General features: G+C 38.8%; 1 protein-coding gene across 1 annotated transcript in view; it reads left to right on the forward strand.

Moving 5' to 3' along the window:
- The window catches only part of SYCP2L (synaptonemal complex protein 2 like), a gene marked incomplete at both ends in the record, with an annotated part of 61,941 nt that overhangs the window by 21,053 nt on the left and 25,591 nt on the right, over window positions 1–15,297 (forward strand). The window contains 3 exons of the mRNA XM_079776417.1: window positions 1,015–1,107; window positions 1,209–1,269; window positions 8,295–8,437. Of these exons, the coding sequence (XP_079632543.1) occupies window positions 1,015–1,107; window positions 1,209–1,269; window positions 8,295–8,437 (297 nt within the window). The remainder of the gene's footprint in view (window positions 1–1,014; window positions 1,108–1,208; window positions 1,270–8,294; window positions 8,438–15,297) is intronic.

Consider the following 15,297-nt stretch of genomic DNA (forward strand, 5'->3'; position numbering starts at 1 on the left):
GTTCTCCTGTTTGACTCTTTTTACTATAAGCATATATTTATTTTATAATAACTAAAATAAAGATAATTTGAAATCGTTAGGTCTTAGCTCTATTCTAATAGATGATAAGTTAGAGGGCAAATAACCACTTATATTTGATCACAGTACTTCCTTTGATAGAAATTTCCATCCATATGCAGTGTGAATTGTTACTGTTTAGACATAGAATGGTTGTCTCTGTGATTTCACCAGGAAAAAACGTTTGTGTGGACAGAATCCTCTGCTCTGACACATTTGAACATATATTAAATAGTTAAGGATAGTGTTTTCTTCCAGAAATAGTTTAGTTGTTTAAAATTGTGACCTTCCTTTTGCTTGCAGAAATGAGTAAGGCAATAAAGAGATATGTGGCAAGCTGGCACGGCCATGGCATACTCAGCCCCAGGGTGCCTTATGTTCCATGCCAGCTCAGCCAGGTTCAGTGAGCCTGAGAGGGGGTGGTGAAGGATTCAGAAAAGACAGAGAAGAGAATGAAAGCTGGGTCTGGGTGGGACGCTGTCCTCTCTGATGGAGAGCCTGTGACAGTGCCACAGACTACAAGCTGAGTCTTTATTTTATAGCCAGATTCCACGAGGCAAAGGAAGGGCGTGGTCAAAATGTTTACAACATTCTCGTGGGTTTCGGTCCTACTCAATTACATGCACCTGAACTCTATCAAGCCCACATCACTCAGGCACGTGGGGCCACATGTTCAGACCATAGGTTCAAGCTTACAACTACAGCTGTTGGCTATCATTGTGCTGGGAGGGCTCTGCCCTCCAAGCTGGGACTTGCACGTGGCAATGAGAGGACTTTGCCCTCTCATCAGTCCGAGGCTTGAACCTGTCCAAACACTAGCCGCTCTCCACAGAGATACCCTGTAATATTAGGGTGGTGTTTAAGGAAAAGCACTTCTGTTTTTAATGGAAATTTTTTCATTTGACCTTTTGACATGGTACTTATGTGTATAATTTATGCTGAAATTATATCTTACAGATGAGAAAACCAGCAGATGAAAAATTAGAGAAATTTTGGATTGATTTCAACCTAGGAAGTCAGAGTGTAACTTTTTATATAGATAGTACCGAGGTAATCACGTTTGATTTCTGTTTAAACTTAAGCGCTTAGAGATTGTTCATATGCAAGTATGTATTATATGCTCATGAATTTTACTTATTTTTCCCCCCAAGAGTGCTCTGTGGGACTCAGTAAAACTTTTGAAGGAAGCAGTGATTAATTTCAGCATAATAGGTAAGATGATAAGCTATCAGAGTAGTATTTCTACTTATAGTTGCAGTATATGCTTAGTTAATTACAGAGCAGATTTAGTGCCTTGGGGTGGAAGTGTGGTGGAAGGAGCACTGTGCTTAGGACCAGGATGCAAGGGAACGGAACTGGTGACTTCTTTGCTTTGTGACTTTGGGGTTCAATTACTTGCCTGGTTTTCTCATTGTAGAAATGGTTTAGTTTTTAAAAATTAAAAATTAAATTACTATGTGATCCAGCAATATCAGTTCTGGGTATATATCTGGGAGGATTGAACACAGGACTTGAAGAGATATTTATATATCCCTATTAATTGTAGCATTATTCTCTATAGCCAAGAGGTGGAAGCAACCTAAGTGCCTATCAGTGGATAAATAAACAAAATGGGGTGTATACATACAGTGGAATATTATTCAGCTTGAAAAGGAAAGAAATTCTGACAACATGGATGAACCTTGGGGACATTATGCTAAGAGAAATAAGCTAGCCACAAAAGGACAAATACTGTATGATTCTACTTATATGAGGTATCTAAAGAACTCAAATTGATAGAGGCAGTAGAATGGTGGTTATCAGGATCTGTGGGGAGGGGAAAATGGGGACTTGTTGTTTAATGCGTACAGTTTCAGATTTAAAAAATGAAAATGTTCTGGAAGATCTGTTGTACAACAATATACTAACAACTGAACTGTACACTTAAACATGGTAAATGTTATTTTTTGTACCATAATTTTAAAAAATGGCTGTAGTACTTGTCCTTCCCTTCCCACAGATTTACAGTAATTATCAATGAGTTTATGTGGGTATGTGCCACCTCTGTCTAAATAGCATCCCTCTGACCCCCCTTCTTAAACCTCTATCACTCACCTTCCTTCTCAGATTGGTAGATAGGATTGAGGGACATAAAGTCAGGAGTGATCCTTTTCTGGCTGGCTGCAAGTAACCTGTTAGTCCAGTTCAGCATTTCAGCTATAATCATACTTAAACATCTATCAGGATTCTCAAATTGGGTCTTTAAAAATAAAGGGATGTTGGGGGGCTCTAGTAGGTTTGGCTCAATGGATAGAGCTTTGGCCTGTGGACTGAAGGGTCCCGGGTTCAATTCCGGGGATTGAGCCTACAACCTGGGCATGTGCCCTGACCAGGAATCCAACTGTGATCTCCTGGTTTATAGGTCAACCACTCAACCACTGAGCCACACTGGCTGAGCCTGTATAGTTTTATGAACCAATGTCAGCTAACTTCATTGTTCTGTTAAACAATAATTTTTGAAAAGATGAAATCATGATACTCATACAAATATTAAATGAATGTTTTATTTAGTTCATGAATTAATGAGTAAATCAATGAGATGTAATAGCCAGTTCAAAGGAGAATTTAAAACCATACACACATAAGCAATGCTGAAATGAACTTACAAATAGATTTAAGACTAGACAATTTATTCCACAGATAAAATTAATTTGAATTTATAGAGACAAGAATCATTATCATTATTATTATCAGTTTTCCACAACTCACAGATTTGTAGAATAGCTCAAAGACAATGAAAAGCTCAGCTAACCCCAACGGGATTTGAGAGAGGCACCCAGAAACCTTTTGGCCCATTTCAAAATGTTTCACAGTTTTCTGTATTAGTTCTTCTCAGTGCTTGTGAGAATTTCTTCTAATGTGCAGGGATTTTTACTTTCTCTGTTGGATACTATTAGGAAAAAAGGGAAATTTTAGGACAGGGATAGATGAGGCAGTAAAGCAAATGTCAGAGAGGAGAAGAGACTTTCTCAGTAAAGCTCTGAGAGAAATAAGGGAAAGATGAAGAGAAGGGAACCTAGAGTTTGGAATTACAGGTATATTAGTTGACATCTGAGGAGACTGGAGTTGGAAGAACAGAGAGAGTATAGAAAACTGCACACTCATAACACTTCTGACACCAAATATATAGTTTTTTCCCTCACATTAAGCAATTATGATGCTAACTACCTGGAGTTAGTACAGACCTCAGACCTTACACATTGAGGGCTCAGTCCCATAAGACTGCCCCTACTAATCATAAGTCCCAGTATTACCAGAGAGCCACCTGAGCCAAAGGTGCCTCTCTCCTCCTCAGTTTTTATTACACTCACAAGAAAGAATTCAGACGAGTGACAGAAAGCAGTGTTAAAATAAAGCAAAGGGATTTATTAAGAATACACTTGGCAGCCCTAGCTGGTTTGGCTCAGTGGATAGAGCTTCAGACCAAAGGGTCCGGGGTTCAATTCCAGTCAAGGGCATGTACCTTGGTTGCAAGCTCCTCCGTGGCCCGGGCCCTGGTCTGGGTGTGTGTAGGAGGCAACCAATCGATGTGTTTCTCTCTGTCTTTCCCTCTCTCTTCTACTCTCTCTAAAAATCAATGGAAAAATATCCTCAGGTGAGGATTAGCAGCAACAACAAAAAGAATACACGTGGCATAAAGCATAAGCAGGCAACTCAGCTAGTCTCAGTGCCCCACTTGGTGAGGATTCAAGGGTTTTATACTCTCTCCCGCCCCCCCCCCCCCCCCATAGGTTTCAAGGTTCTCCTGTCAGATAGACTAGATTTCAAGATTCCCCTTTTACATTGTTGCAGCTTTCCCCGGAATTTATGAGAACATCTGGCCATGTTGTCTTCTCAAGTCCCAAGAGGGCTGACTTCTTTGTTCAGTGGGTGAGATGAACTCCCCTTTTTCACCCCTTCCCCTCCTCCTGCCCTAGCAGCTATTTATCCTGCCTAACATTCCCCCCACAAGTAATACCATCCAAATGCTTTTGGATTTTTGTTAATTGTCTCCAAGACTTCAGCTGTCCTTGGGTTTAGCTAGCACAAATGGCATTAATTGGGTCTGTGTTCTCTGTTTTCCCAGGCTAGGGTGATTTAAGCTATGTATTCTCTGGTTAAGGAAGAGCGGTATAAAGCATTTGCTCTCAAGTGTCCTTAGTTGGGGAAGATAAGATCTTGCAGTTCAGAAGCTGGCTGCAGGCTGCCCAAAGTGTTTGGTCTTGTTTAATTTTGTTGTCTCAGTTTCCCCGTTCCACTTGCCCAGGAATTTCCCTAGCTTCTTACTATGCTGGCACACCAGATGGCCACCTGTCAACTTCTGACCAATTTGCTACAAATCCTGGGTTCTCACAACCTCCTCAGGTTTGATAATTTGCTATATTGGCTCACAGAACTCAGGGAAACACTTATTTAAATTACCAGTTTGTTATAAATAATACAATCAAGGATACAGCTGAAGAGCCAGGTAAAGAGGTACGCAGGCTGAGATCCAGAAGTGTCCTGAGCATAGGAGCTCCTGTCCCTGAGAAATTGGTTTGCTCTACCCTCCTGATCCAAGGATGTGTTAATCAACCTGAAAGCTCTATGAACCCCTACTTTAGGGATTTTTATGGAGGTTTTATCACGTAGGCACGATAGATTATTAACTCAATCTCTGGCCCCTTTCCCCTCCCTGGAGGTTGAGGAGTGGGTCTGAAAGTTCCAACCCTCAAATGGTGACTTAGTCTTTCTGGGACTAGCAACCATCTGATGCTCTCTAGGAGCCACCAGTCACCTCATTAGCATACAAAAAGACACTCTTTACTAGGGATTCTAAGGGTCTTAGCTCTTGTGTTAGGAATAGGGGTCAAAGACCAAATATTAGAAGAAAAGATGCTTCTAGAACTCCTAGCACTCAGGGAATTACAAAGATTTTTAGGAGCCCTATGTGAGGAATCTGGGCAGAGGCCAAATATATAGTTCTTATTGTGTCACAGATGAGAGGAGCTGGAATTGCGCAATCACAGAATTGGAAAGGTTAGGATATATTAGTTGGGAGTATCACTTTCCTGTAGTAGACAGAAAGGGTTTATAAATAACTTACTAGAAATGTGAATTAATTATAATCATAAATTAAGAATAACTTCATTTATGTTGTCATTACCTACATTGAGGGACATAAAGTCAGGAGTGATCCTTTTCAGATATATAAAATATTATTGATATTTACTCTTAAGTCATTATTTTGGAAGGACTTCCATGGATTTTTTGACTGTGGTACCCCTAACATTATTTTTCTTAGTTTAAGTTCCTGAACTCCAAACCTTGCTACGGTAATGGTTTTCAGGAACTAACTTGCCAAGTTCATATTGTATACTTCACTAACGTATCACATTTCTGTGAGACTCCATAATTTACAAAGTGCCTCACAGTGTCTGAAGGAGGAAGGTATTATTTTCTATTTTAATTTTTTAAAAATATGTTTTATTGATTTCAAAGAAGAAGGGAGAGAGAGAAAGTGTGTTTCATATAAACATCAATGATGAGAGAGAATCATTGATGGGCTGCCTCCTGCACGCACCCCTAAGCCTCCCCCCCCCCACTCCCCCCCACCCCCCCCCCCCCCCCGCCCCGGGATTGAGCCCACAACCTAGGCATGTGCTCTTGACCGGAATCAAACTTGGGACCCTTCAGTCCACAGGCTGACACTCTATCCACTGAGCTGAACCAGCTAGGGCTCTTTTCTATTTTTATAGCCAAGGAAACTAAAGATTGTTTAGCAAACTCCCCAAGCAACACCTTAGTTTTGTGTGCAACTTCTTGCTAAGCAGTAGGCAATGTTTTAGTAGTAATTGAGTGCTTGGTGCAGCCCTGAGATAATTTCTTCTGACTCTTGCATACCCTAGTATGTTTGCATTGAGCTCTGCAGCCCAAATAGCTGTTTATATTTGTAGATATAGTTTGAATTACTTTTGTTGCAGTGTTTCATAGACTTATCCTGTAGGGACTAGATGTCCAGTAAGATTGGTATTTGGGGGGGATTGCTGAGGTTGTCTCTGTGCCAACATTGTCCTATAGAAACACAGTATGAGCCACATATTTAATCCAATATTAAATGTTTACATAGCCACATTAAGTTCTTTTAATAATATACATTTAACCCAAAATATTAACATTTAAATGTAATTAATATGAAAAATTGATGAGACATTTTACTTTCTCTTTTTTTTTTTTGTACCAAGTCTTCACAAACTGATGTGTATTTTATGCTTATGGTGTACTTCGATTTGTGCTAGCCATATTACAAGTACTCAGTAGCCATAAATCTAGACCTAGGTGTGTCTCATTCTTTTTTCCTCTTTCTGTCCTCATCAATTTGTGACTGTTAGCTTTGCCTACTGTTTCATAGACTTTCCTCTTTTCTCTCCTGCTGCTTCCAACTCAGTATGTACTTACTGTGGCTTATTCTTGGACTTTCCTTGAATTATTAGCTAGTAATTTTCAACCTTTTTATTATTTCATGGAAATGAACTAAACTAATTACTAAAATTCTGCAGCATACCCAAAAATACATTATATTTTTGTTGGTTGATTCAATAAAAAATAGGTATAATTTTGACTGATTAACTAAAAATCTCATAGTAATTACCTACAATTTTTGTTCCAAAGTGATTTTTTAAAAAAATCAGGTGCCTATACTTGTATATAAGGATTTCTGGTACCAAGAATTAACCAATTACATGCAACCTTATTATTCAAGGTGACCAATAAGATGCAACTCTTTTATATGACCTATATAAAAGACAGGGCATTCACACTGGACAGCTATTGTGTTGGCTGTTGTCATTTTTTAATTTGGCGATCTAAGGGAAAAGAAGTCAGTACCTCTGCCTAAATAGTCAGGTGTTTCATGTTTTAAAAATTCTTGCAGCACACCCTTTGAAAATCGCTGGTCTAAGCTATTTTCTGTTCTAAAACGATTACTATTTGTCAGTAAAGGGCTGGTGCCCTGGAAGGGGGCCATCAAGGAGACTGTGGTCTAAAAAACAGGCCTGTATCTCATCTATGTTTCCATTTCTCCTTTTTTAAGTGGAGGCTATTGAAAGGAAGGTAGATTATTCCACTTTGCATATTGCAAAAAGTGACATTGAATTTGAATTTTAGAAATAAGTGGGATCTGGGAGAGAGATAGAATGAGAATGAATGTTGTGCTTAATATATTGGGAAGTTAAATACCTGTTGCATATAATAGCTTTGTAGTCACAAAATGCTCTTTGAATATTTGTTTTAATAAATAAGGATATCTCCATTTCTATGCTGCTAAGATTACATTCTATTTCTGTCAGATTAACCACTTCATCATTTGTGTGTCTATAAACACACATGTGAATCTAATAAAAATAACTTCAAAGTAACTTTTTAAAAATTATTTAAACTTGGTTGCTTTATTTGCACTTCTAAAATCCACAAAGCTTCACAGTATCAGTGTTTGATCATCAAGGCTTTATAGACAATGAAAATTTTATCACATCAATTGGGCATACTCAAAAACAATGGATAATTTACAAACAAATTTTTAATGAACATTTTGCAAAATACACACTGGAACACATCTGAGTCAATCTATTCTAAAATTAGACTTTAAATTAAAAAAAAAACACAACAAAAATAAAACAAACCACAGACAGATTTAACACCGACAAGCCTACCAGAATAATGCTGGTGGCAAGCCTAAACAGCTTTAATGTTGAGTGTAATTTGGGGGGAGCAGGAAGAAAATATTACCTGTTCAACCTATATTTAAATGCATCTGTGAATAAAAGTTCTATAGTTTAATGAATTTCAAAAAAGTGAACAACTCTTTTGCCTCCAGGTTAGTTTCTCAGGTTTGTTTGTTTGTTTTTAATTGTGAAATTTTGAGTAAAGAAAATGGATCCTGGAACTAGAATCCTTAAGGAGAAGAAAAACATGGGGGCGGGGGAGAAACAAAATCAGTACTTTTAATCTTTCTAAGGTGATTGTACCAAACAAAATCATTGTTCATATTAAGAAAGAATACCAGAGATGATATATGGGATTGAGTTTTGGCTTATGTAACTTTTAAAAATATGATTTCTTTTCAACTCATTGCAGAAAAATCTGGACTGTTGACAAATATCTCGGTGTATTTATTTAAAATTATAAAATACAAACTTTCAATGTGTTGATATACATTGGTATATTTTATTTTTTGCTAGAAACTGAAAAGAAAAAGATGTTCATCATTTACTTGAAGCCTATTAATATTGGAAACAAGGAAGTGAGGAAAGTAGAAATTCATTTTGATTTGCAATTCAACATATCACAAGCTTCCATTAAAGCTTTAGGAGAAGACAAACAGGTGGCAGGTTTAATTCTCTTTAATTATTTGACTGTGTTTTAGTATGTTTTCATGTCTCTTAAATTTCCATGTTGGGTTTTTTAAAATTGAAATATAATCCACATAATATTATACAGTCATGTGTCACATAACAATTTTTCCGTCAGTGACAGACTACATAGATGAGGGTGGTCCCATAAGATTATAATGGAGTTGAAAAACTACTATCACCTGGTGACAGCATAGCACTCATAACACCATCATAAGTGCAATGCATTTGTAATAAAGCGGATGTAAACAAACCCACAGACAGTTGCATAAAAGTGTAGCACATAATCCTTAATAATGATAAACAACAATATCATTGATTTATAAATTTACTATATTTTTTGTCATTTCTTTAGAGTATTCTTTCTCTTTATTAATAAAAAAGTTTGCCGCTCTAACTGGTTTGGCTCAGTGGATAGAGCATCGGCCTGCGGACTCAAGGGTCCCAGGTTCGATTTTGGTCAAGGGCATGTACCTTGGTTGCGGGCACATACCCAGTAGGGGGTGTGCAGGAATCAGATGATCGATGTCTCTTTCTCATCGATGTTTCTGGCTCTCTATCCCTCTCCCTTCCTCTCTGTAAAAAAAAAATCAATAAAATATATTTTTTTTAAAAAAGAAAAAAGTTTGCTGTAAAACAGTATGCTGTGTTACATTGGCAACAGCCTCATACATCTGAGGCTTACTATGTCTTTTGATTGAATCATTTTATGTTGTGTTTGTTTTAATCTCATGTTGTTTAATACAGTAACATGCTGTACAGGATTGTAGCCCAAGAGCAATAGGCTATATAATATAGCATAGGTGTGTAGTAGGCTATACCATCTAGATTTGTGTAAGTGTACTTGATGATGTTCACTAACGAAGACATCATCTAATGATGTATTTCTCAGAACATATCCCCATCATTAGTGGTGCATGACTGTATTAGTTTCAAGTGTACAACATAATGATTCAACATTTGAATATATAGCAAAATGACCACAACAAGTCTATTAACAGCCGTTGCCATAAAGATTGTTTTTCTTGTGATGAGAACTTTTAATTTACTTTCTTAGTAATTTTCAAATATGTAGTTTTTGTCTATTTCTCCTTTAGGTTTGTTAATATTTGCTTTATATAGATAGGTGTTCCTATGTTAGGTGCATAAATATTTATAGATATTATAGTGTGTTGTAGGATTGAACCCCTTATCATTATATAACGACCTTCTTTGTCTCTTATGATAGTCTTTGTTTTAAAATCTATTTTGTCTGATATAAGTATAGCTACCCCAGCTTTTGTTTGGTTTCCATTTGCATGGAATATTTTTTCCATTCCTTCACTGTCGGTCTATGTGTGCCCATATAGATGGATCTCTCTCTCTTTCTTAATTTATTCAGCCACTCTGTCTTTCTATTGTAGAATTGAATTCATTTATATTTAAAGTTATCGATAGGTACATACTGATTGCCATTTTGTAAATTGCTTTCTGGCTGTTTTGTACATCCTCTGTTCCTTTCTTTTCTTGTTCTATTCCTGTGTGATTTGATGGTTTTCTGTAGTGTTATGCTTAGTTTCTTTTCCTTTATCCTCTTTGTGTCTACTATAGGTTTTTGCTTTGTTACCATGAGGCTTATATAAAACAACTTATAACAGCCTATTTTTAAGTTGATAACAATTTAAGTTTGATTATATTCTAATGCTCTGCATTTTTACTCTTTTCCCCACATTTTATTTTTTGATGTTAAAACTTACGTCTTTTTGTGTTCCCTTAAAGTATTATAGTTATTATTATCTTTACTACTTTTGTCTTTTAGCTTTCATATTAGCTTTATAAATAGTTATATTAGAGTATTCTGAATTTTACTATATATTTAATTCTATCAATAATTTATAGTTTTATATATTTTTACAATTGATTTTAGAGAGAAGAAGGCAGAGAGCGAGAGCAAGAGAGAGAGAGAGAGAGAGAGAGAGAGAGAGAGAGAGAGAGAGAGAGAGAGAACATCGATGTGAGAGAGAAACATCGATCAGTTGCCTCCCCCACACACCCTATTGGGGATCAAACTTGCAACGAGGGTATGTGCCCTGGGAATTGAACCTACCACCCTTTTTTTTTTTTATTAATATATTTTATTGATTTCAGAGAGAAAGGGAGAGGGAGAGAGAGAGAGAGTTAGAAATATCAATGATGAGAGAATCATTGATCGGCTGTGTCCTGCATGCCCCACACTGGGAATTGAGTCTGCAACCTGAACATATGCCCTGACCCAGGGATTGAACTGTGATCTCCTGGTTCATTGGTTGATGCTTAACCACTGAGCCACACCAGCCAGGCTATATATTTTCCTGTTATTAATTAGCACCCTTTCTTTTAAGCTTAGAGAGTACTTTTGACATTTCTTGTAAAGATGGTTTAATAATGATGACCTCCTTTAGCTTGTCTGGAACACTTTATCTCCAATTCTGAATGACAGCATCATCAGTAGGGTATTCTTGGTTGGAAATTTTTGTCTTTCAGCACTTTTAATATATTGTGCCACACACCCTTGGCTTGCATTTTAATAGAGAAAACTGATAGTCTTGGAGAGGTTCCCTTGTATGTAACAAATTATTTTTCTCTTGCTGCTTTTAGGATTCTCTTTTTGTTTTTAATTTTTGACACTTTACTTATAATGTGTCATGGTGTGTGTCTCTTTGGGTTTCTTTCTCTTTTTTTTTTAACCTCTTTGGTTTTCTGAATCTGAATGTCTATTTCCTATTCCAGGTTAAAGAAGTTTTCAGCCATGATTTCTTCATATAAAGTTTCTATCCCTTTCTCTCTTTCTTCTCCTTCTGGAACCCCTTATGAATGTCTGCTTGATGTTGCTCCATAAGTTCCTTACACTATCCTCATGGTTTTCATTCTTTTTCTTTTTGCTCCTCTGGTTGGGTGAGTTCTACTTCCCTGCCCTGTCTTCAAGTTCACTGATCCTTTCTTCTGTTTCATCTAGTCTGCTGTTGGACCTCTATAGTGTATTTTTCAGTTTAGTTACTGTATTAAGGTTTGTGACTTCTATTTGGTACTTCCTTATATTTTTTATGTCTTTTTTTTTTCAAGGTCTCACTATGTTCCTCCATTATTCTCCCACATTTGGTGAGCATTTTTATGACCATTATTTTGAACTGCTTATCAGGTAAATCACGTACCTTCTTTTCATTAAGGTCTTCTTCTAAGGTGTATTTTGTTTTTATTTGGAACATATTCCTTTGTTTCTTCATTTTCCTTAACGCTCTGTGTTGGTTTCTATGCATTAGATCAAACAGCCACCTCTCCCAATCTGAAGGAATGGCCTCATGAGGAGATGAGCCTTGTTGCTCAACCTTGCCCTAGCTAGCTTTTAGTTGTCTCTCAATCCTGTGGTTGTCCAAGCAGCCTTTTTTATTTTCAATGGCTCCTAGTATTTGAGGTTGTGTCAAGAGTTGTCCATATCCCAAAGGGAAGATTTCAATCAACACCTAAATTCAGGCTGATTGGAAAACAGACCATCAACCAGCAGCTTTTTAAGTATGCAAATATATCCTTCCTGACGAAGCCCTGGTGGTGGGGGCCAAGGCAGAGGTGGTTTGGGATGATCAGGCAGGCAGGCAGAGTGGTTAGGGGTTTTCAGGCAGGCAGCCAGGCGAGCAGTTAGGGGTGATCAGACAGGCATGCAGAGTGGTTAGGGGCAATCAGGCAGGCAGGAAAAGTGGTTAGGGGCGATCAGGCAAGCAAGCGAGTGGTTAGGAATGACGAGGCAGGCATGCAGGCAGGTGAGTGGTTAGGAGCCAGCAGTCTTGGATTGCAAGAGGGATGTCTGACTGCCGGTTTGGGCCCGATTGGGCCCAAACCGGCAGTTGGACATCCCCCAAGGGGTCCCGGATTGCAAGAGAGTGCAGGCCTGGCTGAGGGATACCCCCCATGCATGAATTTCGTGCACCAGGCCTCTAGTATTGTATATATATGGGACTGTGGGTGTAAGCCCCTCTATCTACTAGAGCCAGGTGATCCTGTGGGACTGTGAGTGTAAGCCCCTCTATCCACTAGAGCCAGGTGATCTAGAGGGGTCCCCTGGGTAGCAGCCACAAAAATTGGGGTGCTAAGTGATGGTACAATCTCCTTTCTGGCAGATACTGGTGAGCTGTAGTGAAGCAGAGAAAGAGAGCAAAGGTGGCATCTATGGGCCTCTGTTTTAGAGAGTACCTCAGTAGCTTCTATACATGTGCCTATCCAGAAAATATGCCTCTCTTGTCAGAACTTCAGGAAAGCAAATAGGCCTTTTTCAAAGAAAGACTGGGAGTATACTTTAGTCTGCTGAATGTTCTGTGCTCTAGGGATGGTCTCACCAGTTATAGTCCTATGGGTTACAGGAATGCAAGCCCTGCTGGCCATCAGAACCAGGCAATCCAGTAGCATACCCTGAGTGGCAACCTCCAAACCTGAGGCACCAGATGCACATACAAGCTGCCCTCTGGGAGATCCTGGTGTTCTGGAGCAGGTGGATACAAAGTATGAAGGTAGCATCTGCCATCCAAGTTCTCTGGAGAGGTTTACAGCTGGCCCCTAAGGTGTGTGTTTAATTAGAAACCTGCCTCTCAGGCAGCAGCTATGAAGATAAGCAATAGGCCTCTTTCAGAGAAGGACTGAACATCTCAGTCTTTTGTGTCTCTGGTGTATTCTGGGTTGGTAGCTGGTTAAGAACTCTCTCTTCAATGGCTGCAGTCCGGAGGGACCCATGAGATTAAGCCCTGCTGGCCACAAGAGCCAGGCAATTTAGAGGTGTTCCCTGCTTGGCAGCTGCAAAAATCAGGGCACTAGATGAGAGTACAAGGTCCTTTCCAGGAGGCATTGGCAAGCTAGAGAAAGGGACTCTAGAGTGTAAAGATGGTGCTTTCTGGCTTCTTTCCCTGGAGAATATTTCAGTAGGTCCCTAGATGCATGTTAAATTAGATGCCTGCCCCTCAGTCTGATGTTTCAATATAAGTAAATAAGTTTCTTTCACAGAAAGTTTGTGGTTTTTTTTTTAAGGGTTGCCTCTGTGCTGGGCCCTGAGGAAGGTGAGCCTGCATGTGCAAGCTCTTTAAGAACTATGTCTCAGTTTGTTGCAGCCTAAAGGTCTCTTGGACTTTAGTCCTGTTGGCTTTCAAAGTTAGATACTTGGGGGGGGGGGGCGGTGCTTGTCTCTCAGATGCAGGTCTTAAAAGTTGGGGTGTCAGAATTTCTTCTTTTTCAAGGAGAAATTGGAATTTTGAGTTTCTTCCTGATTGTGGGTTGCCAAGTGGTAGGGTGTATGGTGAGATTGTGTCTCAACATCTCCTGCCTGCTTCAATGTGGGTTTTTCTTGTTCACCTAATCCAGTGGTCGGCAAACTCATTAGTCAACACAGCCAAATATCAACAGTACAATGATTGAAATTTCTTTTGAGAGCCAAATTTTTTAAACTTAAACTTCTTCTAACGCCACTTCTTCAAAATAGACTCACCCAGGCCGTGGTATTTTGTGGAAGAGCCACAATCAAGGGGCCAAAGAGCTGCATGTGGCTCGCGAGCCGCAGTTTGCCGACCACAGACCTAATCTATAGGAATCATTCAGCTAGATATTTTTCCCCAGAGGAAATTGTACTATGTGTGGCTGAAGATCAATGTGTCTGTGGGAGGGGGTGAGTTTAGGATCTTCCTACATTGCCATCTTGAACCAGAACTCCTTGTTGGGTTTTGATGTGAATATTTGATTAAGCAGAAGGATTGATCTTTTGCAAATCATAATAGTTGTGAGTTCTAATCCAACTTCTTCCTTTTCATTTATCATTGTCTTAACTACATAGGACACAAAGCCTCTTTGTGTCTCAAAAAGCTTTAATTTTATTTATTTTGAACAGTTGAAAATTTCTCTAGGATAATAACACCTCCTTAACCATAATCTTCCAGAAATTCTGAGGATACTTGCTGTGGACTTCTTGGCACTTTCTTATCACTGAGCTCCTTGAGTATAAGGGGAATCACTAGGAATGGGGTCTCTTTGGAAGTTTTTCAACAGTTCTATCTACTGGTCTTATGTTGTGGAAATGATATGAGCCTCGTGTAGACTGCTATGGTCTCTGTCTTGCTGAGTATAATATTTCCTATTTATTCACAAGAACAAGGAGCCTTTCTCTACCATAGACAGTAGGCAGGGCAAAGAAATTTGTGACGAGAAGACAAAACACTATGGTATGGTCAATATGGGTGGAATTAAAATGTCAGAGACCTGAGGGAGTATGTATCAGGCTGGTTTCCTTTTGGCTTTGAGTTGTATATAGAATCATTCTATAGATGCTAAAGTGCTCTGCAAATATAGTTTCCAAAGACTTACCTATGAGAAGAGGAAGACCATTTCATGGGTGAAGATGAGAAATAAAAGTAGAATCAATTAATTAATAAGAAAACAAAAACACCTCCTCCATCATACTTCATTTGAGTTGGCCAAACACTGTAGTTTTGCCTTCATTCATGAAAAACATCAGAATTATATGTATGTACACATTTCACAAAATGAGTAAAATGTTTTGGGAGAAAATTGGGCTTTGCACACTACTAAGCCACAGTTCCTTGATCACGAGACCCTGTGAGAAAGGGGTGGGTATGATGAGAGCCTGCAGTTGGGGACTCAGCAGACTCACCCTGAGAGCTTCAGTCCCTGAGAAAGCTCAAGGGGTCAGACTTGGGACAGAGGAAGCAAAGGCTATTACAACTTCAGAGTAGAAGTGACGGAGAGCAGGAAAGTGGTCAACCAGAGCTGGTTCTGAAAGGAGGAGGTAGAGAAGCTGGAAACAGTGAAATGCTCCTTCAAAATG

The sequence above is a fragment of the Cnephaeus nilssonii genome (genome assembly GCF_951640355.1).
Source record: "Cnephaeus nilssonii genome assembly, chromosome: 7".
NCBI classification, from domain to species: Eukaryota; Metazoa; Chordata; class Mammalia; order Chiroptera; family Vespertilionidae; genus Cnephaeus; species Cnephaeus nilssonii.